This window comes from Elgaria multicarinata, chromosome 14 (assembly GCF_023053635.1).
Source record: "Elgaria multicarinata webbii isolate HBS135686 ecotype San Diego chromosome 14, rElgMul1.1.pri, whole genome shotgun sequence".
Classification (NCBI taxonomy): domain Eukaryota; kingdom Metazoa; phylum Chordata; class Lepidosauria; order Squamata; family Anguidae; genus Elgaria; species Elgaria multicarinata.
The window spans coordinates 3,415,855-3,443,460 of NC_086184.1; the positions used below are offsets into that span (position 1 = coordinate 3,415,855).

General features: G+C 47.6%; 1 protein-coding gene across 1 annotated transcript in view; it reads left to right on the plus strand.

Moving 5' to 3' along the window:
* The window catches only part of SLC7A5 (solute carrier family 7 member 5), a 56,639-nt gene that overhangs the window by 6,210 nt on the left and 22,823 nt on the right, over nt 1-27,606 (plus strand). Inside the window, exon 2 of the mRNA XM_063140870.1 lies at nt 17,483-17,608. Coding sequence (XP_062996940.1) covers nt 17,483-17,608 — 126 coding nt within the window. The remainder of the gene's footprint in view (nt 1-17,482; nt 17,609-27,606) is intronic.

Consider the following 27,606-nt stretch of genomic DNA (forward strand, 5'->3'; position numbering starts at 1 on the left):
CAGGCCACCCCAAAAGAATTTGCGTTACAACAGGAAACAATGGGCCTGTTCAGACAACACGCTAAACCACGGTTAGGCTGCTAACTCTTTGGCAGCAAACGGTTAGTGGGCGTGTCTAAACTGTGGTTATGTAGCCACCATGGTAAGGAATGGTTCACGCAATACACTAAGGCATGGTGCTTAAGCACTGTGGTTTAATGTGTCATCTCAAAATGCTTAACCACCGTGTCTTCATGTGTCATCTGAACAGGATGAAGGATGCAGACAAGCTGGAGCGTGTTCAGAGGAGGGCAACCAGGATATTTATTTATTTACTTATTTATTTTATTAATTACATTTCTATACCGCCCAATAGCCAGAGCTCTCTGGGCGGTTCACAAAAATTAAAAACATTCAAAGTATAAATCAACAGTATAAAACCATAATATAAAATACAATATAAAAGCTCAATAGCAGCAATGCAAAATTACAAATTTAAAACACCAAGTTAAAATTTATTTATAGATTGTTAAAATGCTGGGAGAATAAAAAGGTCTTCACCTGGCGTCTAAAGCATATAATGTAGGTGCCAAGTGAACCTCCTTAGGGAGCTCATTCCACAGCCGGGGTGCCACAGCAGAGAAGGCCCTCCTCCTGGTAGCCACCTGCCTTACTTCCTTTGGCAGGGGCTTGTGGAGAAGGACTCCTGAGGATGACCTTAGGGTCTGGGCAGGTACATACAGGAGGAGGCGTTCCAAAGCCCTATGACGAGAGACTGAAATAACGGCATGTTTAGCCTAGAGAAGAGAAGATTGAGGGGAGACTTGGGCCACTGCTAGACCTAAGGTTTATCCCCTGCCTGAGCACTGGATCCCCTGTGTGTCACCTAGATGAACAGGTTTGACCGCTGGCCATGATAGCACTCTTCAAGGACTTGAAAGGTTGTCACACAGTGGAGGTCCAGGATCTCTTCTCGATCATCCCAGAATGCAGGACATGGACTAATGGGCTCAAGTTACAGGAAACCAGATTCCGGCTGGACATCAGGAAAAACTTCCTGACTGTTAGAGCAGTACAACAATGGAACCAATGACCTAGGGAGGTGGTGGGCTCTCCCACACTAGAGGCCTTCAAGAGGCAGCTGGACAAGCATCTGTCAGGGATGTTTTAAGGTAGATTCCTGCATTGAGCAGGGGGTTGGACCCGATGGCCTTGTAGGCCCCTTCCAACTCTACTATTCTATGATTCTGTGTTATTGGTGGGAAAATTGACACCGTAAACCCAGCAACTGTGAGGCTTCCAGCTAAGCTCAGAGGGAACAGCGAAGTCTGAGGCGGGTGGCAGATTTACATCAGTGTCCCTGTGGCTCCACTATACCAGTTGGTATAACAGAGCAAGATATCACCTGTATAGGTTGGTCACTTGCAACTGCAGGTGTGTGCTATGTTTCCACTCGTTTAATAGCTCTGGCATCTCTAGTGAGAGTTCTAGTATCTCTAGTATTTTTTTTTTCTGGTTCTGGTTCAATCTTTTGACAGGTTACAAATGGTTCTGGATCACTGGACCTCACCTTCAGATCTCTCACGCAAAAGATTTACGATTGCATTAGAAGTCCTGGCTTCCGTGATATCTAATAGTTCACTCTCAGAAATCTGCCCGGATTCCTAGAATTAATTTTTTGATGGAGATAAAGCTAGGTGTCATCAACATCCTGGTAGCACTGGAACCAGTGCAGACGGGTGGCTCCGATTTCGATGGGGCTCTGCATGCATTCTGGGTTTCCGCCCACCCCCAAAATAGGCTCAGCACTTTGGATAGCTCCTCCTCTAGAGTCCTGGATAGTTATGAGCAAAACCCAGAACGGATGCACAATTGGAGCCACCACTGACCAAAACCCAAAACTGGACAACTTCTTCCAGTGGTTTCGTGTATATGTTAAACAGCATGTGGGACAAGATGGAACCCTGAGGGATCTCACAGGCCAATGGGATGTTTCAAGGTGGATTCCTGCATTGAGCAGGGGTTGGACTCGATGGCCTTATAGGCCCCTTCCAACTCTATGATTCTGTGGTCAGAGTGTTGACCACGAATCCCCCAGCACCATCTTCTAACATCGCTCCTCCAAGAAGGATGGAACCACTAGAACGGTGCTTCCCAGTCCCGCCCCAGAGAGACGCCTCAGAAGGATGCCACGCTCAATAGTATCAAAGGCCGCTGAGGAGAACCAAAAGGGACACACGACCCCTGCCCAGTCCTTGGTGTAGATCAGTGGTTCCCAAACCTTTTCAGGTAACCGCCCCCTTAGTTCCACAAACTCATGCCCAGTGCCCCCCTACCCTACACTATAAAAATCATTTTTCAGAATAGCGGTTTTCAATGACCCACTAAGGAAGATAATAACAATAAAATTCAAAACATTAACAATTAATTGAATATTTATTCAAAATCCGAAGCACCTGCTGCAGCGCCGCAGACTTGCCAAGGGAGGGAGGGAAAAGAGAACGAATGCCTCTGTTTTGCAGCTGGCGTGGCGGGGCACACCAAGCAGGGCATGTCTCTTCATTAGTGTTCTGGTGCTTTTGAAACATTTCAATTCACCATTAAAAGGACTCTTCTTAAACAGTATTAATACATGTGTGGATTCTTCCCCTATATGGCTTGGGACCAAACTACCTTCTCCCATAAAAATGTCCCCGGGTTTTAAGACCTTCTGGAGAGGCGCTTTTCAGAAAAGACCACCTCAAGCGCCCCCCTGCCGCCCTTTTGCTTCTTAGCGCCCCCCAATGCAATCCTACCGCCCCCGGTACCGCCCACTTTGGGAACCACTGGCGTAGATCATCCACCAAGGCGATGAAATCGGTCTGGAGCCAGGTTGAAACAGATCTCGGTGATCCGCTTCATCCAGAACCCCCTGGAGGTGAGAAACCATCACACACTCCAGCATCTTGCCTAAGAATTGAAGGTTGGAGCCTGGCTGGAAGTGATCCAGTACGGTGGGGTTCAGGGAGGGTTTTTTGAGCAGAGGTCTTACCACCACCCACCGCCGTCTCTAGGCAGGGTGGAACCACACTTTGCTGTAAAGAGGCGTTCACTGCTACCTCTCTTCATAAGAAGGGCTTTGAAAGTGCCATGCAAACTTTACGTATTGCGTACTGGAGCAAGCACGGGCCAAGTGGAAGAGTTGTTAAAGCTCCTGCAGCTTCCTTTTTAATAGTTTGACGGAGCGGGAACAGGGTGCAAATTCTGCTGTGTTCCAGCCTCTGCTCTCTTGCTGATGTGCCAGGTGGCTTTTGTCCTCCCTTCCCACAGGTAATAATAGTTTTGGAGGCGCCGTTTTCTTTGCTGATGGCCAGTTCTTTTGGGCACATGAGGAACTTGGATCATTTTATTTATTTATTTTACTACATTTATATACCGCCCCATAGCCGAAGCTCTCTGGGCGCTTTACAAAGATTAAAACAGTGAACATTAAAAACAAATATACAAAATTTAAAACCATGAAAAGCATAAAAACAGACAATATCCATTTAAAAAGACTATTCTGGGGTCAGTTTTTTTTTTAAAAAAAAACTCAGCATATGTTGTTAACTGCCTGGGAGAAGAGAAAAGATAACAATGTTGGCGCCAGGCGAGCCTCTTCGGGGAGATCATTCTATAATTGGGGGGCCACCACTGAAAAGGCCCTGTCCTCTGTTGCCATTTGAGAGTGGTACTGCTGTGGCTGTTTTTAAGTTTATTCCCCCAAGACTGCTGTTTTAGAGATTTTCCTTTTCTTTTCCTTTCAGGGCTTTGAGTTAAATCCTCCTATATGTTGTGCCTTTGTTTGGGAAGATTATTGTACCCTGCTGTGGATTTATGGATGTTTTTTTCCTTGGCTAATTGGTGCCTTTCGATGCTGTTCTCCATTCTCCCTTTGCCATTAACTTACATGCTCGAGTGAGCAGGGAAATTTCTTATGTAGCGCAGAGGGATTATTTCAACCTCCCGTTACCTGTTCCTAGACTTGACGATTTGAGGTTAGTGATCCAAGGCTCTTCCTTGCCTTCAAGCGCTTTAGAAGAAGAGGTTCTGGCCCAGAGCCGACATTGACGCCTGGAACCGAAACGTGCTACTTGGAAGTAAGTCCCAGTGATGTCAAGGGTGGCTTCCTTCCATGTAAACATGCTTAGGATCACTGTCTTGTGTTGCAAGCATGTGTACAAAAACAAACTAAATACACCTGGCTGTAGGAATATCAGTTACCTGTTCTTTATATATAGGCCCACCAAAAAAGGTCATCATTTTTTCTTCACTATCACTCCAGCCCTTGCCTGCTAATGAACACAGGGCCCAATCCACTTGGTATAAATCCTCTTTTGCCTCAGCATGTGCTTACGAAGGAAACACCTTGGCCACAGCTAGACCTAAGGTTTATCCTGGGATCATCCAGGGTTCGCATCCCCTGTGTGTCACCTAGATGAACAGGTTTGACCCCTGGACGATCCAGGGATAAACCTTAGGTCTAGCTATGGCCCTTGTTGGAATGAAGCGCTGCCAATTTCAGCAGGAGAAATCTCCCGTGAATTAAGACAGATAGAATAATAGAATCATAGAATGGCAGAGTTGGAAGGGGCCTACAAGGCCATCGAGTCCAACCCCCTGCTCAATGCAGGAATCCACCCTAAAGCATCCAGGACAGATGCTTGTCCAGCTGCCTCTTGAAGGCCTCTAGTGTGGGAGAGCCCACAACCTCCCTAGGTAACTGATTCCATTGTCGCACTGCTCTAACAGTCAGGAAGTTTTTCCTGATGTCCAGCTGGAATCTGGCTTCCTTTAACTTGAGTCCATTATTCCGTGTCCTGCACTCTGGGAGGATCGAGAAGAGATCCTTGTATATACCTTTTTTAATTTTATTTTTTTGCATTTGTATTCCAGCCAATAGACGAACCTCTCCGGGCGGTTCACAAGACAAACTTTAACATCATAAAATGCAAACCTAGTAAAACATAATATATAAAAACTTTCATTTAAAAATCAGAATAAAATCTAAGTTAAGATAAATAAACAGGGTCAAAGCCAGCAACAGTGCAAAGATCTAAAAACAAGTTAACGTGGTTCATAAAAACTGAAAGAATGAAGAGGTAAGTAGCCTCCCTGTGCATTGGCCAGGAGTAAAATCCAAGACTTTTACAAATGAAGTTCAGCAGCTTTGTCAACCCTGGAGTCCGTCCCCTTCTGCTGCCCCAAAATACATCCACACACCCCCACCCCACCCACAAGTTGTCAAGTCTAAGCCTTGCGCACAAGTTCCAGTGAAAAGCCTGTCCTATCTATAGGACGCTGCCCCAGAGTCCTGATTGAGGTTCCACATGTGGCGATCCCAAGTTGGAAGGGCAGGCCAGCCTCTCCCAAACACACCTGGACATCCCCTGTGGTGTTGTGACCCTATTCCTTGCCTGGCACAGCTAACCATAAACTGATCAGGGAGAGACAAGGCAGATGCATGGCAGGAGCGGTTGGGGATTTATGCTGTTGCCACGCAACGACATGTGGTCCCATATTGCCGCTGGATTATCGCAGGAATCAATAGGAGACAATGGCTTGGTTGCTCAGCAACGACACACGTGACTTCTGCATGGTTTTACCCTCTTTCTAGTCCTAGGCTTACGCAGGTTCGTCCTCCCTGTGTTCTGGCTGGCTTATTATAACAGTGGAAGCAGCTGATTGGGAAAACCGGCTGGTGTTGGACTGGCAAAGAGATGTGCTGTTGACCATGGTTTTTAGGGCCAGCCGGTGGCTTTTCTTCGGCCAGATTCTGCCTGCGGGCTGCCAGCTGCTGACCCAGCACGGACATCACATCGCTGGTGTGTGGGAGGGAGAGGAGAATTTGCAAAACAGCACTTAGACTTGAACGTCAGAAGTGTTTTGATCTTCATTTCGGTACTTGGAAGGCTTTTGCCTTACTCCTCAAAACCAACATTTGTCTCATGCCCTTGTTTAATAATGGATTTGGCCGGTGTCCAGGCCTGGTGTGTGTACAGAGCAAACGCTTCTGGCCCACATTACCTTCCTAGGTGGTACCAAGTCAACTTGGCCTCCTTTCCTTTCCTGTTGCTGTGTCGTTATTGAAAGTTCCCCCCCAAATAGCTCCCCCCCCCAGCTAACACTTCCCCAGGAAAACAACTCTCTTGACCACATTTTGTTGTCTGCTGCTCAGAGCCTCCCCAAACGCATGGGAGAAATGGCAGCTCTCTGGAGGGATTGCCCTGCTGGAAACGTGTTTATTGCCTCCTTAAACTACGCTGTGTCTTTTCTTTCCCCACTCTGACTGGATGATACATAGAAGAAATTTCACTGTTTATACTTTGGAAATCCACTAATTTTCCCAGGGCTCCCACGACGGGTCCTAAATACATCGGCAATGAGTCAGCTCCTACAACCATCCCCTTGCTACGAACAAAACAGAAACTCCTTCAGACTTGGGAAACTGCCTTCAACCAGGCCAGATGGATGGTCTTTCTAGCCTAATATTGTCTCTGACTGGCAGCAGTCTTTCCACATCTGCTGCTGCCTAATTCTTAGAATTATAGAATAGTAGAGTTGGAAGGGTCCTATAAGGCCATCAAGTCCAACCCCCTGCTCAATGCAGGAATCCACCCTAAAGCATCCCTGACAGATGGTTGTCCAGCTGCCTCTTGAAGGCCTCTACTGTGGGAGAGCCCACAACCTTCCTAGGTAACTGGTTCCATTGTCGTACTGCTCTAACAGTCAGAAAGTTTTTCCTGATGTCCAGCTGGCTTCCTTTAACTTGAGCCCGTTATTCCGTGTCCTGCACTCTGGGAGGATCGAGAAGAGATCTTGGCCCTCCTCTGTGTGACAACCTTTTAAGTCTTTGAAGAGGGCTCTCATGTCTCCCCTCAATCTTCTCTTCTCCAGGCTAAAGATGCCCAGTTGTTTCAGTCTCTCTTCATAGGGCTTTGTTTCCGGACCCCTGATCATCCTGGTTGCCCTCCTCTGAACCCCCTCCAGCTTGTCTGCGTCCTTCTTGAATTGTGGAGCCCAGAACTGGACGCAATACTCTAGATGAGGCCTAACCAGGGCCGAATAGAGAAGAACCAGTACCTCACGCGCACTGTTGGCTCATCTTTTTTAACTGGAGATGCTAAGGATTGAACCTAGCACTATCTGCATGCCACGCATGTGATCTACCACTATGCCTCCAAGCCTTTTTCCTCCTCACAACAACAACCGTGTGAGGTAGGTTAAGCTGAGAGTCAGTGACGGGCCCGAACTCACCCACTGAGCCTCATGGCTGAGTGGGGACTAGAACCTGGATCACCCAAGTCTGATTTGAATGCTCTAACCACTGCACCACACCGGCTCTCTCACATTGTGTCCTGTGTCTTCTCCCCACCCCGTACCCTCCCCTAAATAGGCTCATCGTCCTCTTCGGCCCCATCCCAGTCACGACAGGCTTTTCGAGGGATTCTGTCACTGCCTCCTCAAGCAGACTTTGTACCTGTAGCACTTTCTCAAACAATTCCCTTTGTTTATTCCTTTTAGCAGGCCACTTGAAAGTGCTTTATATGGGCTCGGCCAAGGCAAGATTTGAATTGCACCCGTAATCTCCTCTCTTTTCAAAATTCATGAGTCTTGCAGCTCAGGACTTAAATCACCATCCCGAGGCCCGTAAATATTTGTGCGTTTCCAGGGAGCGGAGGTTCTGCCTTGACCATATTAGGGACTCGGTTGACTTTTGAGTGACGATCCTTTTGCTGCTTAGTTCCCGTGTCATTCGTCCCCTGATGGCATGTGGGGGGTCCCGAGTCCCGGAGATTTGCATCAGCGTTCCTGTCCACTACAACATCTGTCCGTAGGCAATGCAAGATTTCACACTGCAAACTGGTAACTTCCCAAAGCGCTGGTTGGCAACTAGATCTATCGGCTGGCCAGTTTTGGGTCTTCGTGACTTGCCAGGAAGCCCACCGTCTCTCCCCCTCCCCCCACCTCTTCCTCTGTCCCTAAAACAGTGGGGAGAAAGAGAGGGATGTGTGAGAAGAGGGTCTCTTCAACCCTTTCAAGAATTGATTGATTGATTCTATTGATTACATTTCTTAAATGCCTCATAAACAAGCCAACACAGCAGAGAATGTCAGTTATAAGGTGAAACCAGATTGCAGGGATTAAAATAATAAAGTGCAAAAGTCTTAAAAGATTGTAAGGGTGCCATCGTATGCATGTATATCGCATTCCAGTATACCCCAGCCAGTTCCAAACTTGCATAGGATTGCACCCTAAAGGATTTTAAAAGTCAGGAAGAGCAGGAAAGCCTTCGTCGGGCACCAGAAAGATAGCAATGTGGGCGCCAGGCAAGCTTCCCTTGGGAGGGCATTCCAGAGCTGGGGAGCCACCACTGAGAAAGCCCTGTCTTATTGCCACCTTCTGAGTCTTAGGGCGTTGCTAGACGTACCGGGTGTTCCGTCGTTGAGGAGCGGTGAAAGCGGCTTTTCCCGTTCAGCCGTGACGCCTCATCATCCACACCTGCCTTCGATTTGTGGCGGAAGTTTGCGCCGGTTGTGCTGCTGCCGCCGCGAGAACGGTTGCGCAGCCACACCGGCCTGATTGCCGCGGCTTTTTTTTTCGCTCGCTGCACGGTTTGCGCACGTCCGAAAGACCGCAAACTTGCGCAGCCGTCAGCGATGCCGCCGCCGGCCCTGGCGGCGGCAGCGGCGGCAGTGCCAGTGCCAGCCGAAGTGCTGCTGGTGCTGTTGAGGGTCAACATTGATGCGCTCACTTCCTGATGGGGGTCGTGGCGGGTGTCATATGACCCGAGGTCAATCGTCTGCATGGCCACTCTGTGCCTACATCTCCCATCATGCCTCTGAGGTGTCGGCGGCGATGACCGCCTCTGTGCCCTGTGCCCCATCCCAAGGAGCCAACCCACATCTGGCCGTAGCCATGGCAGCAGCCCACAAACAGCTCTGCCCTCTGCCAGCCTGGTACCCACACTAACAGGCAGCGTACAGCACCGCCATTATGCGGCCACGGTAGCTGCCCACCGCAAGGAGTCACCAGCCACTTTTGCGGTCCTCCGTTCCTGCGCAAACTGTCACTGGGGAAATAAAAAAAAAAAGCCGCTCCGCCGCGCTGCCCCAGCTGCCGGACTGCGCGCAAATGGCGGAGGCGGCTTGACCGAAGCCGCTGACCACTCCCCCTTAGCACGCCTTTTCCTGCCCAGTCCGGACTGCAGTGACCTCACATCCTCCCACACGTACTCCGAATTACCGCGGGACAGCAGGAAAAGGCGTCCTAAAACTCACTTTTTTAAAGTCGGGAGAAAGAGGCTTCACCGCGGGATAACGGCGGATCCTCGTGAACGTCATCTGGAAGCCTCGACGTGACTGCGGAAGGTAACGCGCGCTAGAGCCTCGTCTAGTAACGCCCTTAGAATTAGGAAGAACTTCAAAGGAGGACACCTATGGATGGCCTTGAAAGTATGGCTGGTACAAGATGCCTGGTGACGTAGGCCAAAAGAGGCAGTGAGCAGCTTGGAGGGCCTAATGGCTCCGATAGAAGTACAGATTTGGCTTGGGAACTGTCAGGTTTGGGTTGCTGGAGTTTAAAGTGGAGGAAACGGTGTGGGAGAGAAAAGGTAACCCAGGATCTTGGACCTGATCCAGTTTGGAGTCAATACACACACACACCTCTAGCACGACCTACTTTTAAAGGAATGGAACTGTATTAGGCTCTCAGTGAGCTTGCCTACCCCTGCTACTAGTAGACACTGTGCATACAGAAGGTCTCAGGGTGAACCCTTGGCCTATGCCGGTAGAACTGGAGAAAAACTGCCTAAAGCCCCGGAGTGCTTCAGTCGGTTAGGTCAAGCCAGCCTTCTCCAATTTAGCACCTTTTTTCCAGTGTGTTTGGACTGCAAATCCCATCATCCCCAACTGGGCTGCGGATTATGGGTGCTGTAGTCCGACACACCTGGAGGTCGCCAGTCGGAGAAGTCTGGTGTAGGCCATACCGTGCTAGATAGACCGCCAGTGACTCTGTGCAAGGCGGTTTTCTGTGTTTCGGTTGCATCCCGGGTCGCACGGAGAAGCAAATTCCACGTAAGAATTTCTGAGAAAACTCTGAAGAGGCTTGTGCTGGACAGCCACTGTATATCCTGTGTTCGCTGTGTGGCTGTTTGCCATTTCTGACACACCTGATACCAAGGTCCGAGGCTTTGGTTCCAGTTGTTTCCTGCATTGTGTTTACACCATCGGGAGTGTTTCCTTCTCTCTGGTCAGAATAAGAAGTCCTGGACAATGAGCAGGACCCCTTTCTCAGCAAAGCTGTCACGACTCATATTACAGATGTGAGGCCGGCGGACCAAAGAACGCCACCCTTTTCTCGCCAGGATCCCCGAACTGGCTTAAGGGATTCGGGCTAGAAATTGCTCCCAATCTCTCCCCACCCCCCACCCCCTTAAAAATCCTCAACGCTGTGAAGCAACCTGCTTCCTGTGGGATTACAGTGATTTAGAAACTGGGTCACAAGCGCCTTGAGACGAAAGGTAGACTCACGGGGGTGAAAACAAAGCTGGTGTGTTGAGCGTTGTAGAGCGAGTTAGTAAGGTGAGGGGGCTGACGGCTGCTTGGAGCTTGTACCTGCCAGGTTGGACGTCCGTTCTGTCGTGGCTGTGTGTGAAAAAGGTGGGGGATCACCTCCTCTAAGAAGATCTTTGTGTGGCATGTGTGTGCATCATCTTTTAAAGAAACAAAAGCATAGAATCATAGAATCAGAATAGCAGAGTTGGAAGGGGCCTACAAGGCCATCGAGTCCAACCCCCTGCTCAATGCAGGAATCCACTCTAAAGCAGCCCTGACAGAGGGTTGTCCAGCTGCCTCTTGAAGGCCTCTAGTGTGGGAGATCCCACACCCTCCCTAGGTAACTGATTCCATTGTCGCACTGCTCTAACAGTCAGGAAGTTTTTCCTGATATCCAGCTGGAATCTGACTTCCTTTAACTTGAGCCCATTATTCCGTGTCCTGCAATCTGGGGTGATGGAGAAGAGATCCTGGCCCTCCTCTGTGTGACAACCTTTTAAGTATTTGAAGAGTGCTCTCATGTCTCCCCTCCATCTTCTCTTCTCCAAGCTAAACATGCCCAGTTCTTTCAGGCTCTCTTCATAGGGCTTTGTTTCCAGACCCCTGATCATCCTGCATGCATACTATCTTTTATTTAGAACATCCCCCACCCCCCAGTCAAATCTATGGAGGTACACTGACAAACTCATAGAGATGACTTAAGTGTTCTTTGAGTAGCTAACGGCTCTAGATTATTTATTTATTTATTTATTTATTACATTTCTATACCGCCCAATAGCCTGAGCTCTCTGGGCGGTTCACAAAAATTAAAAACATTCGAAGTATAAAACAACAGTATAAAACCATAATATAAAATACAATATAAAAGCTCAACCAGATGAAAACAGCAGCACTGTTTACTTATTGTGATGAGATCTTGTTCATTTTATTATTATATTTAGGTTTGCCTTTTTCCTCTTGCAAGGAACCCAAAGTAGCTTACATGATCCTTCTCCTCCTCTCTGTTTTATCTTCACAACAACCTTGGGAGGTAGGTGAGGCTGGCCCAGAGTCACCCAGGGAACTTCAAGGCCAAGAGGGGACTTGAACACGGAGCTCCCCAGCCCAACACTTTAACCACTACACCACACTGCCTCTCATTTATACCCCGCCTTTCCTCACAAGGCACTCAGGGCGAGTAACAACCCATATAAACGATATTTTATAGTTCCGACTTTTTTTTAAATAATTATTATTACTGTCGAGGGACGGGAGCTGTAGTGCAGCCATTTCCACAAACCCACCCAGCTTTCTTGATGCATACTGTGGCAGTGGGTTGTTCTGCGCTGATAGCAATTATCTCCCACTTCCAATTATCCTGCTTGTGGGCCTTCATAGTACCACCCTCTTCTCGTCTTCCTAAACAGTCTGGGGCCAAGGTAGACATGATGCAAAACGCAAACCAGATCAGCTGTGGAGAGTGGGGAAGGTTCTGGGTGCCAAGGAAGCAGAGAAGCTGGAGCGTGTTCAGAGGAGGGCAACCAGGATGATCAGGGGTCTGGAAACAAAGCCCTATGAAGAGAGACTGAAAGAACTGGGCATCTTTAGCCTGGAGAAGAGAAGATTGAGGGGAGACATGAGAGCACTCTTCAAATACTTCAAAGGTTGTCACACAGAGGAGGGCCAGGATCTCTTCTCGATCCTCCCAGAGTGCAGGACACGGAATAACAGGCTCAAGTTAAAGGAAGCCAGATTCCAGCTGGACATCAGGAAAAACTTCCTGACTGTTAGAGCAGTACAACAATGGAACCAGTTACCTAGGGAGGTTGTGGGCTCTCCCACACTAGAGGCCTTCAAGAGGCAGCTGGACAGCCATCTGCTAGGGATGCTTTAGGGTGGATTTCTGCATTGAGCAGGGGGTTGGACTCGATGGCCTTGTAGGCCCCTTCCAACTCTACTATTCTATGATTCTGTGAGGTGACGGCTGATAATTAAAAGGATTGGAGCAATTTCCAGAGGGAAAGCCATGTTAGTCTGCTGTAGCAAACCCAACAAAGAGCCTTGTGGCATCTGAAAGACTAACATTTTTTTTCTGGCAGGAGCTTTCATCGATTATATAGCAATACTTCAGATGCATGAAGTATTGCGGAAAGTTTCAGGTTTTTATACATTACAGATTGCGGGGCAGGGTGGGGTGAGGAAATTCCAGACATTAAATTCAGAAGGAAATGAAATAATATGTCAATCAAATTATTAATAGTGGTTATTAACCACAGAGTTGTCACTAATAATGTGAACATCCTGGCACTAGATGAGCCAATTAACACATGTAGCGTGTTAAAAATCCTTTATCCTGATTCAAGCCGTTGGTAGTAGAATTGAACCTTTTGATGAACCTTTTGATGAATTTTGATTTGCCGGCTCTCACCCTAATCTCCCTGTGAAGTTCGTTTGCTCCACAATAGTCAAGGATCCAAACACAATGACCAGACCCTGGAACCAGCCATCCTTGTATGTGCCCTGGAGACACAGTTACAAGACCTAATAATCTCACCCCCGACATCAGGGGCTCATTCACTTCCTCATCTTCTGAAGTGATGTCTACCATCTTCTGGCAGGAAGGGGGAATTCAGCTATTCCCTCCCACGCTCCAGTCCTGAGGAAAATCCCTGCGGAGGTGTTAATTTACCACAAAGCAAACAATAGCTTCCTCAGGAGTGTTGCCTTGGAGAAAGCCTGCGTGTTAAATGTCCATCTAGGTTGACCTCAAATGGAAAATTTTTACGTAGTTGTCTTGAACGTGACGGACAGGTTCTTTGCAAACCAAGAGCTATACAAAGGGTGGGTTCATGTGCTAGATGGAAAATTTAGAGATGAAAGGTGTATCGCCTCTAAATGGTCTACATCAACCTTCCTCAACCTGGGGTTCTCCAGATGTGTTGGACTACAACTCCCAGAATGCCCCAGCCAGCTGGCTGGGGCATTCTGGGAGATGCAGTCCAACACATCTGGAACGCCCCAGGTTGAGGAAGGCTGGTCTACATCAAGGGTGGGGCACTTTCTTTCACCCAGTACCACGGGGCTCAGACTTCTCATGCCCCCAGGCAGTAATCACTGGTTTACCACTGAAATTCGGGCTAATGCTACCGAACAATATACTGTTTACATTTAGCTTGTTTGCAAGCTAAATATAATCCTTTGGGGCACTGCGTTGCTGCAAACACCTTTTTAAAAAAAACATTTTGTGGGGGCATCAGAGCTGCGTGATGGTCACCTGTGCTCTGTATACAGTAGCGTCTAGGGTGACCATATGAAAAGGAGGACGGGGCTCTTGTATCTTTAAAGTTTTATGGAAAAGGGAATTTCAGCAAGTGTCATTTGAATGCATGTAGCACCTGGTGAAATTTTGTCTTCATCATAACAGTTAAAGCGGCAGGATTCCTGCGCTCTTGACCAGATACAAAAGAGAGGAGGGCACCTGCAGCTTTAGCTATTGCGATGAAGAGGGGATTTCACCAGATGCTGTATGCATACAAATGACACCTGCTGAAAATCCCTTTTCTCTACAACTGTTAAAGATACGGGAGCCCTGTCCTCCTTTTCATAGGGTCACCCTAGTAGCATCTTCGTCTTGTTTCCCTCTGTTCACATTGGCAACTTTTAAACCTCGGGCCACGGGTCGCTCTTTGACCACAAGACTTTTAAACGAAGGCCTTCCCACTGGAGTCTGTCGCCGTTCGCTTTTTCGCGACATCTGAGCCGTCTTTCACATAATAGGAAACCAGGGTGTCTTGGAGTCTGGTGTCAGTGGCTCTCCAGGGTTTCGGGCAGGGTTGTTTCCTAGCTCTTCCGGGACAAGCAGGGGATTAAATCTTCATGCCGTGCAAAGCAGGGGCTCTACCACTACTGGGATGGAAGTGGTTCAGGTAGCCTGATAGAATGGCTACTGCTAAATGCAGGAGAAGGCCAGCCAAAGTGAGCTGGTGTCTCAGCAGAGCTGGTTGCGTGGTTCAGCTACCTTTTGTTCCTTCAGCAGCTGCTGCTAGGTGATAGTTGAGGGAGAGCTAAAGGCAGCTGGTCTCCATGATGATGTGGAAGCACATCCCTCAGACGTGTGAGGGGAGGCTGTGGTTACTCAGGAAAAGATGTGCTCTGACCATGCTTGGTCAACCTCTTACAGTAGTAGCATTGTCGCACCTTCAAGGGTCCGGAGTTATAGGTGTTCTCTGGTTGCAATCCTTGCAATTATATTATCCCCATATTTGCAGAGAAGAGGGCTTGGGGTCTGAGAGGCGCTTGCTCAAAGCCACTTGGGGGAAGTTCGGGGCTAAACATGGTGGCCTTTAAGCCTCATGAAACCCTTCCGAGTAAATGCAGATGGGATTGTGCTGCAAGTTTCCGCCCCATGCTGACCTTTGCGAGTACAGACTCAACGGGCTACTTTCCCCCCTTTCTCTTCTGCGTGTTTGAGTTTGGATCCGTGCACTCAAAACATTTTAATACCCTATTTCTTCGATTCTAAGACGCACTTTTCCCCCCATATAAACATCTCTAAAAACGGGGTGCGTCTTAGAATCGTGGGTGTGTTTATTATTTCTTAGAATCAAAGCTTTTTTTTCTGTTGGTGGTACTGAAATTAGTGTGTGCCTTACAATCGATGGCGTCTTACAATCGAAGAAATACGGTAATAGTCTGACAGAAACTCTGCAAGGGTCTTCCAGGCAAATGAAATAACGATCCATACAAATTAACGCTTGTTTCCTCTCCCTTCTGGAGAGAGCTAGGGGCAACCTTGCACGTGAATTCAACAGCCTCACACAGCCTTCCCTAACCTGACGCATCCCCCCCACCGATGTTTTAGACTGACTCCCATCATCCCTGGCCAGCCTGGGATGATGGGAGTTGTAGTCAGAAACCTCCAGAGGGCGCCAGGTTGGGGGAAAGGAGTCCTAGTAGATGCCTACAGTTGCCTCTTGCTTGTGCGGTGAGGCCTCTGCTTTCTGCCTCCGGGGAGACGCCTCCGGTTTCTGGCTGCCTTTCTGGCTGCCATTCCAGTCTCGAAGAGCGGTGCTGGGGGTGACAGCTGCAGAGCCTGCTGAGCGGAAGTGTGCGTGTGTGTGTGTGTGTGAATGATGCAACTGCCTTTCTCTCTTGCCTGGCCCCGTTGGTTTTGAGTCAGTCATCCGGGAACCCAAGGAGGAAGTTGAATCATTTATTCATTCATTCAGTTTGAAAACCGGAGGAGGAGGAGGAGGAGGAGGCCGGACTGTTCTTAGATTTAGCACACTCAGAGGCTGCTTGGGAGTCTCGGGGTGATTCCCCTCCCTCCTCCGCCACACCTCCACGTGCATTAATTGCATCAGAAATGTGCTGCTGCTTTTATCTCGACATCCTGCCTGCAAGAACAATGTCTTGGCCAGGGATGATGCAACACTTTCCCTCGGTTGCAAATTTCGGGGTGTATCAAGCAATCATAGAATCATAGAACAGCAGAGTTGGAAGGGGCCTACAAGGCCATCGAGTCCAACCCCCTGCTCAATGCAGGAATCCACCCTAAAGCATCCCTGACAGATGGTGGTCCAGCTGCCTCTTGAACGCCTCTAGTGTGGGAGAGTCCACAACCTCCCTAGGTCACTGGTTCCATTGTCGTACTGCTCTAACAGTCAGGAAGTTTTTCCTGATGTCCAGCTGGAATCTGGCACCCATTCGAGTAGACGAATGGGTGTTTGGCACTAAAGATGTGCTAGGCGCTGTATGCGGACCTTGTCCTTGCGGAGAGAGCTTCAGAGCGCGTTAGAGAAATGAGGCAAGGGTGGTGGAAGACAGATTGAGGGGGAAAATGGGCAAAGAAAGGGGTGCGAGGCAACAGAGGTGCAGGTACACTTTGGAAAGAGGGTCCTTTCCCCTTCCTTAATTCCTCGAAAATTATATGCTGGGCGATGAGTGCCGGGGCGCCCTCTTTTATAGCTTTTTATTGCGTCTTGTAAGGGGAGGGGGACATTCTGTTCCCATCACAACATCACCCAGTCAGCCTGGGACCTGAAAAACAGCTAAATAAAATCAACCTCTGCGTCCTGCTCCAGAGTTGCCCAGCTAGAGAAGAAAAAGAGGTTTCTGGAAGGAACACCAAGACTTTTTCCCCCATCGGTTGAGTAAGGGGAAGGGTCACAATCCTGCCGGTGGAAGAGTTTGCTCTCTTCCGTCTGGCTGCATAGAGCAAGAGAAGTAGAAGAGGGCGGGGTGCGTCCTCCGGGAATTTATTTGTAGAGGAGACGAGTTAACGCAGCAGTTTCTTGATGCATTGGACTACAACTTCCGTCATCCCCCAAATGCTGAACTGTAGTCCTGGGCATGACTGGGTTAAGAGGACACATCCTTCCAAAATTGAAAATTTTGGAATTGCAATTCCAAAATGTTAGGATGCTGATATGGGCTAGGGGTGGAGACCATATGTGGCCGCCTGCTGGGTGGGCTGGCTGGCTGTGCGTGACCCCCAAGCTGACTGACTGGCTGTGCACGGTCCTAAAGTGGGCTGGCCAGCTGGAAGTGGCCCCTGGGAGTGCAGAGTGGCTGGCTGTGGGTAGGCTGGCGGTGTGGCCGACCACTGGTCAGGCAGGCAAGCTGGCTGGCTGGCTAGCTGTGGGTGGCTCCCGGGCGGGCTGCACATGGCCCCTGAGCGGGTGGGCTGGTTGGTTAGCTGTGCGTAGTCCCCGGCCTTGAAGTCCTACACCCCTGGTTTTGCAGGTACAACTTCGATGGCCAGCATTGGGAGCGTGCATCTAACATGGCGTCCCTTGAGAGCTTCGGCTATTGGGCGGTATAAAAATGTAATAAATAAATTCCATGTGATGCTTTCCCTCCCTATCCTCCACTCCGTATCCCTGTGCCTGTCAAGCTGTCCTCCGGAGGGAATCTGTCTAACTTTCCCCCTTGGGTCTGATTCTTTTCAGTGGTGCTCACAGCGGTGAACTGCTACAGCGTCAAAGCCGCCACCCGTGTGCAAGATGCCTTTGCGGCCGCGAAGCTCCTGGCCCTCGCCTTGATCATCATCCTGGGCTTCGTGCAGATTGGCAAATGTGAGTGTTCCTTCTTTCGCTTCTTAGGATGGAGGTGGGTGAGGAGGCCATTGCAGGGTTGGGAGCGAGTACGAATCCTGGCCCCAGCCATGAGATGCAGCGCCATTTCAAAAATGGTACTTTTTCTCCTCCCGCCTTCTCCAAACGCCAAAAGGGGCAGCATACGTGGGGAGTTTCTTGTTTTTATTCTAGCAACAAGACTTGTGAGGTAGGTGGGGCTGAGCAATGAGTGGCAGAAGGTTATCCAGGGAGCTTTGTATATAAGTGGGGATTCGAACCCCCAAAAGACCTGAGACGCACAGCTGTCCTGCATGTTGCCGACCCCTGCTCTGTCTGCAGTCCGCAGCAATGGAGAAATTCCAGAAACTGTGCTGCAGTGTCCCATCAATGACTTGCCCAGTGGCTGTAGTTCTGTAATCAGCGCTGATATTCAGCACAAGCTTGCAGAAAGCAGAAATTCAACCGATATAGATAGTCCCCCATCCCCAATTGGAGATACAGTGCTGCTAAAAAAAGCTCCACCGGTTGAACTTCTGCCTATTCCCACACCAGTGAGAAGCGTAGGACCAAAAATGGAAATGGCATTGCTTCCCCGGGATCTAGCAATGCTGAGAATATTTGATATCTTTAAAAACCGAAGTCACTGTGCTTATCTTTAAGCATTATTTTAGCTGCTGAGGTTGGTATTTTTTGCGATTTTGTTTCTCTGCCCCCAGACACACCCACACACACCCACACACACACCCATAGCTTTACCAAAACTGGAATTCAGCCCTCGGGCTGAAAGAAGTTAGACACCCCTGCCACGGGTAGAGATGCTCAGAATTGACCATGGCGTGCAAAGCGTGTGCGTGGCCCTTGCACGTGTCCACCGTTTGTGAACTTCGAACTGAGCCGGACCGCTTGTGAAGAGAGCTGGCTTTTCCTTGAAACGTTCATAGAATCATAGAATCATAGAATAGCAGAGTTGGAAGGAGCCTATAAAGCCATCGAGTCCAACCCCCTGCTCAATGCAGGAATCCACCCTAAAGCATTCCTGACAGATGCTTGTCCAGCTGCCTCTTGAAGGCCTCTACTGTGGGAGAGCCCACAACCTCCCTAGGTAACTGATTCCACCGTCACACTGCTCTAACAGTCAGGAAGTTTTTCCTGATGTCCAGCCGGAATCTGGCTTCCTTTAACTTGAACCCATTATTCCGTGTCCTGCACTCTGGGAGGATCGAGAAGCGATCCTGGCCCTCCTCTGTGTGACAGCCTTTCAAGTATTTGAAGAGTGCTCTCATGTCTCCCCTCAATCTCCTCTTCTCCAGGCTAAACATGCCCAGTTCTTTCAGTCTCTCTTCATAGGGCTTTGTTTCCAGACCCCTGATCATCCCGGTTGCCCTCCTCTGAACACGCTCCAGCTTGTCTGCATCCTTCTTGAATTGTGGAGCCCAGAACTGGATGCAATACTCTAGATGAGGCCTAACCAGGGCCAAATAGAGAGGAACCAGTACCTCACGTTGCTGTCTTCCCTAGCTCCGATCTTGTCAAGGGCCGCCTCTCGGCCGTACGCGCCCTCTGCCATTCCCGTTTCGCTTTTCCGCGATGGGCTGCAGGCACCTGATGGTACCGCTCATTCAACGGGGGTTCAGCCCGGGTGTAGTCACGCGGTTTCCGGCCGGGCATTCCTGTTCAGCTTCACTTGTCCAGGCGCGAATGCCGGCGTTTCCCCTTGGCTGCGTCCTCTGTCTGCTTTCACCAGCTGGTAGGACTGGCTTGCTGTGAGGCCGCATACAGCCCCGTCCTGCTCCCACCCGCTGGGTATTTTGCTTCCCCGAAAGTGCAAGGGGGAGGGCGGGCAGAATGTGCAGACAGATGAGTGACAACTGTGGGCTGCGCATAGGCTGTTCTTGATGGGACTGCGCCCTCTCCTGTCCTTTCTGCAATCTAACAAGTGAGCAGAGCAGCGGTGGCTTTCACATTCGCTGCAGTGCGTGTGGGAGACTGATAGTGGCAGAAGAGCACGGCAGACGTGCGCGCGCACTTTTGTTTTAAAGGTCAGGGAGGCCGCAGCTTCAGGGAAACAGCGTCTCACACGGTAGAAAGTCCTTGGTTCCATCTCTTTCATCCCCCCAGGTAGGGTTAAGAGAGAGACCCGTGCCCGGGACCTTGGAGAGCCGTTGTTCCTGCTGCCTCGGGGATGATGGGATTTGTGGTTCCAACACAATACGCTGGGAGAGGATGGTGTACATGAAACTGAGCTAGCTAGACCAGCAATCTGTTGTGGTATAATTGATGTATTTCATTTCATTTCTACACCTTGCGGGTTCCGGTTTGGGGAGTTGTCCCCGGATGCCCAACAGATTCTGCCCAAACTCTTTTATTTTGTCAGGTGGCGGTGATCTTAATTGTTGGTTTGTTCCTGCTCTGGTGTTTGGCTTTGTGTGTGTGTGTATGCGCGCACGTGCGCACGGGCACTCACACAAGCACGCTGTTGGGTTATTGCTGTTTTTTAGAACCAGAGGTTGTTTTGCTACTCTGCTGAGTTTGGCGTATTTTGTTTGTTTGATACTGCGTTTGTTTAACTTGTAAACTGCTTCACATCCTTTGGGGCTTCAAAGCGGCCCAGAAATGTAAATAAATAAGTGGGACAGGGCTCCGATGGAGAGGCCTGGGCAAAAGAGCACAGAAGGATAGCCATCCCTCAGCACCCTGGACCACGCTTCTGAGTTGAAAGGCGGCGGGCGGGTGGGTGAAAGCAAATTTTCCAACTGCACAAATGCCCTGTCAGACTCCCACCCCACCCCCAGTCTCCTCCGCCCAAGCCAAACACATTATTTCTCTTTCACGACTGGACAGATCATCACTAACACTAGTAGCACCTTAAATTTAACGACAGATTGACAGGGCCATAGGGGGATACCCAGGAAGGATGACAGACTTGGGGCCTTGCTAGACCTACCTGAAAATCCGGGTGTGTGGAGGGGCCGTAGCGCGGGCTGTCGCTCCTATCCACACGTCAGACGCGATGGGCTACAGGAAAGCCCTGTCACGTCCGCAATTTTAATTCAGACTTAAAGGGCCGGATGCGTAGGAGCGCACCACCAGCAACGGTAAGTGTTGGTTTTTTTATAAAAAAAAGAGGGTTCCCCACTACCCCTGCCCCCAATTTCCCCCCCCCCCGGCCACGATACCTCCCGCGCGATCCCCGCTTCCCCCCCCGCACGATCTCCGGTTCCCCCCCGCAATCTCTGGTTCCCCCCCCTGCCATCTCCCCACCCCCTGATCTCTCCCCCTGCCCCGATGGGCCCAGCGCTCCTGTGGAGCTCTGCGCCCCATCCGCCGCTTTTCCCACCTACTCGCGAGTAATTGCGGTAGCTGGGAAAAGCAGCGGACCGGTCTACACACCCATGGTCTCGGGCTGAGCCCGAGACCGCGGGAAATACTGGGCCACAAGCGGTGCCGGTTATCCCGGGCCAAGGGAGGGTTACCCCTGCCTGAGCCTGGGATCCCCTGTGCGTCATCTGGACGCACAGGGGCAGGCCCGGGGCTAGACCCGGGCTAACCCATCGTCTAGCAAGGCCCCAAGAGAAGTACACCACTGGTTGTCACCTACAGCCCCCAATTGAAACCACTGCAACGGATCATCAGTGAACTCCAACCCATCATCAGCACAGACATTTCTCTCTCGCAAGCCTTGGGAGGCAGACTGGTCCTGGCCTACAGACCATCTCCCAACCTGAAGCAGATGCTAACCAGCTACAGGACAGAGCCACAGACAGAGGGACCAGACCATGCAATAGATCCAAGTGCCAACTCTACCCCCACATCTATTAAGGCAACACTGTCACAGGACCCAACAACACCAGTCACATCATCCAGGGCTGTGGAGTCGGCACATAAAAACTCCGACTCCTTTAATTATATATCAATATAGGCAATAAATTCCCTATATATTTCCTACATCGACTGCAAGCACGCAACTTTTTAGAACCCTAACCTGTTAAAGCCCGGGTCTAAAGGCTATAGGTAAGACATTCTAGTTCTTTTATTTTATTTATTAAAGAAGCCCAAAAATGAAAACAATGAGGTTATATTTTTATTTATTTATTTAATTGCATTTATATCGCCCCATAGCTGAAGTTCTCTGGGCGATTTATCAAAAGACTATAGAGTATAAAGTAATAGGATATGAAAGAAAGAAACTATAAAAGAAAATCAGGAACAACTTTCTCTACTAGTTCAAAAATCTAAAGTATATCCTCTGATATCAAAGTCAAAACTACAAAAAAGTTAAAAAAAACACAATTGAACACCTAAAACAACTTAACAAACGACCATTTTGAAAGAAATGAACTCAGTTAGGTACATAAGTAACATAAACCTTTTTTGAGATTAAAGTATCGTTTGAATATAAAATTCAAGTGAAATAAACATTATATTGTAGAAGATTGAAGACTTAACATATTGCTCTTAGAAACAGAATTGCTTCTGCCAAATCTTTGTCTATTAAGTTTTTAATAAACTCATACACATAACACGTGTCTTATTTTTTCCCCACCCCTTTTTTCAACTGCACATTATCAGATTTCAAGCTCCACATTTTTTTCTCAACTGCACATTTTGTGTCCAACTGCACGCTGGAAAAAAAAAAACCTGTTGAAAGATCTCCCTCTCTTTTTGGGGATTAAACTTTTTTATTGTTTCCAAACACCAATAAATAAAAAACACGACGGCGCAAAATATAATGCATATAAGCAGACACACGCAAAAATCAAACAAAGCAAAAACAGACAAAAAACACAAAAACAAAATGTTCTTCCAATATCCTCCATCCCCCCCCCCCCCCCGGCAGCAAAAGTATGTAACAATGTTGTTCTTATATTTCCTTACTCTGTCACTGTCAAATCCAAATCTCTAATTTCTCTCTTAACATTTTCTACATTATTGGTTGAATCCATAGAGGTACAAGTCCTCTTTTTCTCGTCCCTTCATAAAAGTTTACAAAAGGTTCCCATTCAGTTATAAATCTTAAAGTCGATTTTTCTCTCATAATTGCCGTGAGTTTCTCCATCTCCCTCTTTTTCAAGCGTCAGCATTTTAAAGAAGCACGCTAACTTTTGTTGATTGTGTCGGTTTCCTCCTCGTGACACAAACCGCTGGGGTGGGTTTGCCAAGGGCAACCTGGCTGCGTTGGCATTAACAATCCTCAGCATTTTTGTTTTGTTTTTCGATGAACAGATAAGCGGATGGGAACTTTTGAGGGAAGAAAGCTTCCTTCTGTGAAGCAAAGCAAAGAAGGAGGAGAAATAAATCCCTTCGGGGCAAAATAAACAGCACTTTTTAAGCAACAAATGAATAATAAAATTTCCCTGCTTCCTTTCCTCTTTTTTCGTTCTTGTAAGATATAATTTTTCCTTCCTTCCTCCTCCTTCTACTCTTCCTCCCTCCCGCCCCACTTGAAATTTTTGCTTGACCTTTGAGAAGACCCCTCTGACAGGTTCATCTTCCGCCCAAGGCTCACACACACACACACCCCCAAGACGTTGATCCTTGCAAAATGCACCTCTTCTCTGCTCTTCCTGACTGCCCAGAGAGTTTTACTAAACATCTTCCTCCTTTAAGGCCATCAGCTGGACTCGAGGGTTCAGCCATTAATGACTGTGGAATGCAATGCAGGCTGGACGTTTTGGGCAAAGAACTCTTCGGTTCTGCGTGCTAATAATAATTCTCCTTTTAATATCCTCAGAGACCTTTTCACCCATCAGGAATTTGCCTCGAAGGTCTTTTCTACATTTCAGGCCATGGTTATGCAAGCAAGAAAGACCGGAGGTTCACAACTGTAAATTGAGGGTAGGGTTGAAAATGATGGGCCTTAGTTCTGTCTTCGGAGATTCCTCCAAGCTGAGCCTGTGCATTTCCAGGCCTGCCTCGACAGCCATGAGGACTAGGAACATGGTTGTTGTTTTTAAAAACAGTTATGGAAAAAGCACCGCGAAAAGGCTAAAAGAAAAAGAGGCTATTAGCTCTGGTGCTAAGAAATGTCAAAAGAAATTTCTTTATTTTTATCCGAAATATAAAAAATTTCAAAATAAACTTTCAACCAAGCTTGTACAACGCTCAACGTTTCGGATCCGGAGATCCTTCGTCAAGAGCCGTACAACAGTTTGACTGCTGTTGGAGACACAATGAAGTTTTGTAAAAAAATATCCAGAAGGTTTTAAATTTATAATTACTTCAACAAGTAATTGTACAGCTCCTGACGAAGGATCTCCGGATCCGAAACACTGAGCATTGTACAAGTTTGGTTGAAAGTTTTTTTGAACATTTTTATATTTTTATATTTCGGATAAAAATAAATAAATTTCTTTGGACATTTCTTAGCACCAGAGCTAGTAGCCTCTTTTTCTTACAGTTTTTTAAAATAGCCATGTACATTGATATACACACACATACCAACATCCTGAGCAGATCAACTTTTGAATCCTGCACCTGATAAGTTGTGTTTCTTGTGTACTGTGCAGTCACAAAACTCGTGGCATAAGCAGATCCACAAAAGTGTCTTGCAGGTTGCACATTGCACATGATTGGGAAGGCAATGGGAGAACAGTGTAGTTTTGGGCTTTCTAGCGGTTCTTGAAAATGGTGTTGGGAGGGAGAGAATTTTATTTTTTAAAAAATTGCAATATCTTTTTTTAGACAGAGCAGCTGCCCTCTGGGAACAGAGATCAGTCCAGTAAAATCATCACCTTTCATGTTTTCGGTGCCTAATAGACCTCTCAAGGGAACATTTGCATCAAAATTTGTCTTGGCAAAGGTACAAAAGAGAATGCTCTCCTTCCTCTAGATTGCGGCTCCTTCTGTGAACTTCTTTGAACTGTTTCTCTAAATAGTTTCTCATGTCTGCTGTCAGGCCCACCTCGAAGCAGGAACGCCGTTTGCAACCTGCTTTCTCACCCACCCACCCACCCCATTTGCCGGCGCTGTGCTGCCGAACAGATGCAGGGTTACTTCAGGACACTGCAAGGGAGGTGCTCAGCTTCAGTCCCTTCTCAGGGAAAGTTTACGTGTGTGTCTGGATCAACATCCCGGTTGTGTTTTTATGTGTCTACTGGGGAGCTGGGCTTGCTGAGTTGTGATGTGGGTTTTCCAGGAAGCTTTGGAATTGGGAAATGTTCCTGCTCAGAATTAGGCGAATTTGCATAGGGAAATGTTCTGAGCTCCTAGAGAAAGATCTAATTTAGCACGTTCGTTTTACACTTGCATTTAGTAAACAACGCCTTAACAAGTACTCCATGTTAATTTTTTTGTTCCGGGAGAAGTATTTGGCCTGAAATATTTGAGGAAGGGGGAAATTAAAGCATACTCACTGTGATTTAAATGTTACATAATGTAGACATTTTTTATTGGAATACTTGTAAAAATGTAGAGAGAATAGCATGTACTCCCTTTGCATGGTTTTAAATTTGGGGGCGAGGGAGCAAAGATACCAAAAACCATTGACGCTAATAAATTTTTAGCAACTGAAGGAACTGTGCAGGCTATGTTGACACTCACTCGTCATCAGAGTTCAACTCTCTTGCACGAGATTGTTGGGCACCTCCAGTTTTGCTATTAATACCTTTTAGTTGTATTTTCATAGAATCATAGAATAGCAGAGTGGAAGGGGCCTACAAGGCCATCGAGTCCAACCCCCTGCTCAATGCAGGAATCCACCCTAAAGCATCCCTAACAGATGCTTGTCCAGCTGCCTCTTGAAGGCCTCTAGTGTGGGAGAGCCCACCACCTCCCTAGGTAACTGGTTCCATTGTCGTACTGCTCTAACAGTCAGGATGTTTTTCCTGATGTCCAGCTGGAATCTGGCTTCCTTTAACTTGAGTCCATTATTCCGTGTCCTGCACTCTGGGAGGATCGAGAAGAGATCCTGGCCCTCCTCTGAGTGACAACCTTTTAAGTATTTGAAGAGTACAAGCTGTACTCTTTGCAGCTGTGTGCATGTGTGTATGTATTTCAATGGCATATATGTATTCTCTCACATACGTGCCACACTTAATCACCTCAAAAATATTAATCACAACTTTGAAACTTGCAGGCTTGCCTAATATTGTATTTGTAATTGTCACCGATGAACCTATAAAATGGAAACTTTTAATTTGAAAAATAAAGCTTGGGAAATTTTTCCAGCGCAGTCCACAGATTTCTTCAAAATAGTTGATGCCTTCATTTTATTTATTGACTCTTAGTTTTGGTTCTGAGTTGTGCCTCTGAGTGTCTTTGCTGCTGCTTTAAGCTTGTTGCAAATGTATTTGGTGATGGGAAGTTTTTATGCTTTGTAAGCTGCTTACAGCAATTCCTTTTTAGAGGTGGAAAGCAGGGTATAAACTAAGTTAGCACGTTGTTTTAACTGTTTTAATAGTTTTACTGCTTTTAAATTATATATTGTTTTAACTTGGTTTATGGTTTAATTTGTTTTTAGCTGTGTATATTTACTGTTTTATACTGTATGCTTTTATCTGTACGCCGTCCTGAGATCTTATTGATATAGGGTGGGATATAAATGTTTTAAATAAATAAATAAAATAGCTCCTTATATAAAATAACAAATAAAGGACATTATCCAACAGTGTCATTGCACAAACACAAATAGCACTACTGGGGCTTTGCTAAATCTTTTTGTTGTGCAAGCGGTTGCGTATTACGCTTTCACAACTGTTTGCACTACCATGTTTGCACCGCATAACTTTAATTGGATTCTCCTCTTGCGCAAAGTTTGGAACCTGGTTTCCGCTAGCGCAATGTTATTTACGCTAGTGAAATTTCAGAGTTGGATATTGCCCAAATGAAACAATTCGCCGTTGGGTTTGTTACAATCAAAAGAAAATACATACCAATTGGGGCCTGTCATAGTCTTCTCTATGGAGTCTGACACACAACCCTTATTCGATACTGATTCAATACTCTGAGCATCCACATATACAGTTATTCATTTTAAATGTACATTCATCCCACCCCCCGGGGGGTGGAAGCATTTTTTTAAAAAATGTTGAAAATGTTGAAAATTCTAAGTTATTGATGGTACTGGTTCCAGCCAGTCAGCGCTGTGCACAGCTGGCCACTACTGCAAACAAGGACTACCCACCCACCCTAAACTTAGTCCAGGAGAAAATTTTGTGTGTCTGGCTAAACCATGCCCAATGCATGTCCATTATCTGTATACTTTCCCAAAGAGTTAATTTGTATTACTAATGAAAAGGCTGGGGGGTGGGGATTAAACTAAGAGTTAAAAGTTCCCTTTCATACTTGGTAAGAAAGGTCCATTGCAGCATTGCATAGGAAGCCGGGGTTAATCCAAAACTCTGTGTGTGTGTGTGTGTGTGTGTGTGTGTGTGTGTGTGTGTGTGTGTGTAGAGCAAGCCAAAGTTATTGCCACTGGGCCATCTGGTTGGCTGATGAACCCTATTAAGTCGCTCACTCTTGCGAGAGAAATACTTATCCCCAGTAGAAAGACTGCCTGGTCTAATTTGGTTGGCAAGCCCTGCTTTTGGCATGGGAGGCCTACATTTTTTATTGTACTCAAATTCCATTTTATTTAGTTAATAACCCTCATTTCTTCTCCCCCCCCCCCCCCCACAACCCAGATACCTCTTACAGGGAGGCTTATCTTACTAATTCCTTGACGGGCACAGAACTAGGGGGTGTGGGGCGGCTGAAAATCCTTGTTAAGTTAGGAGAGAATTTTGTGTGTCTGGCTGAGCCGTGTCCAGTGGGATGTCCACCCTTGTTAAGGATTTTCTGATTAGAACGGTCCAGGAGGGTACGTGTACGGAAGCGTGAGGCAAGGTGTCTTACCACGCTCTCCATTCTTGTCCTTTCACTTGATGGGGTTGCGCTGGAGTTTAGGTAGACCCCAAGGACAATGAGTCCGTCCCGAATGTCACGTGCGTGTCTATGTCTCTATTTGTAAGATACCTAGAAAGAGCGACTAGAACGCACCAGTTCTACTTCTGTGTCCCTCC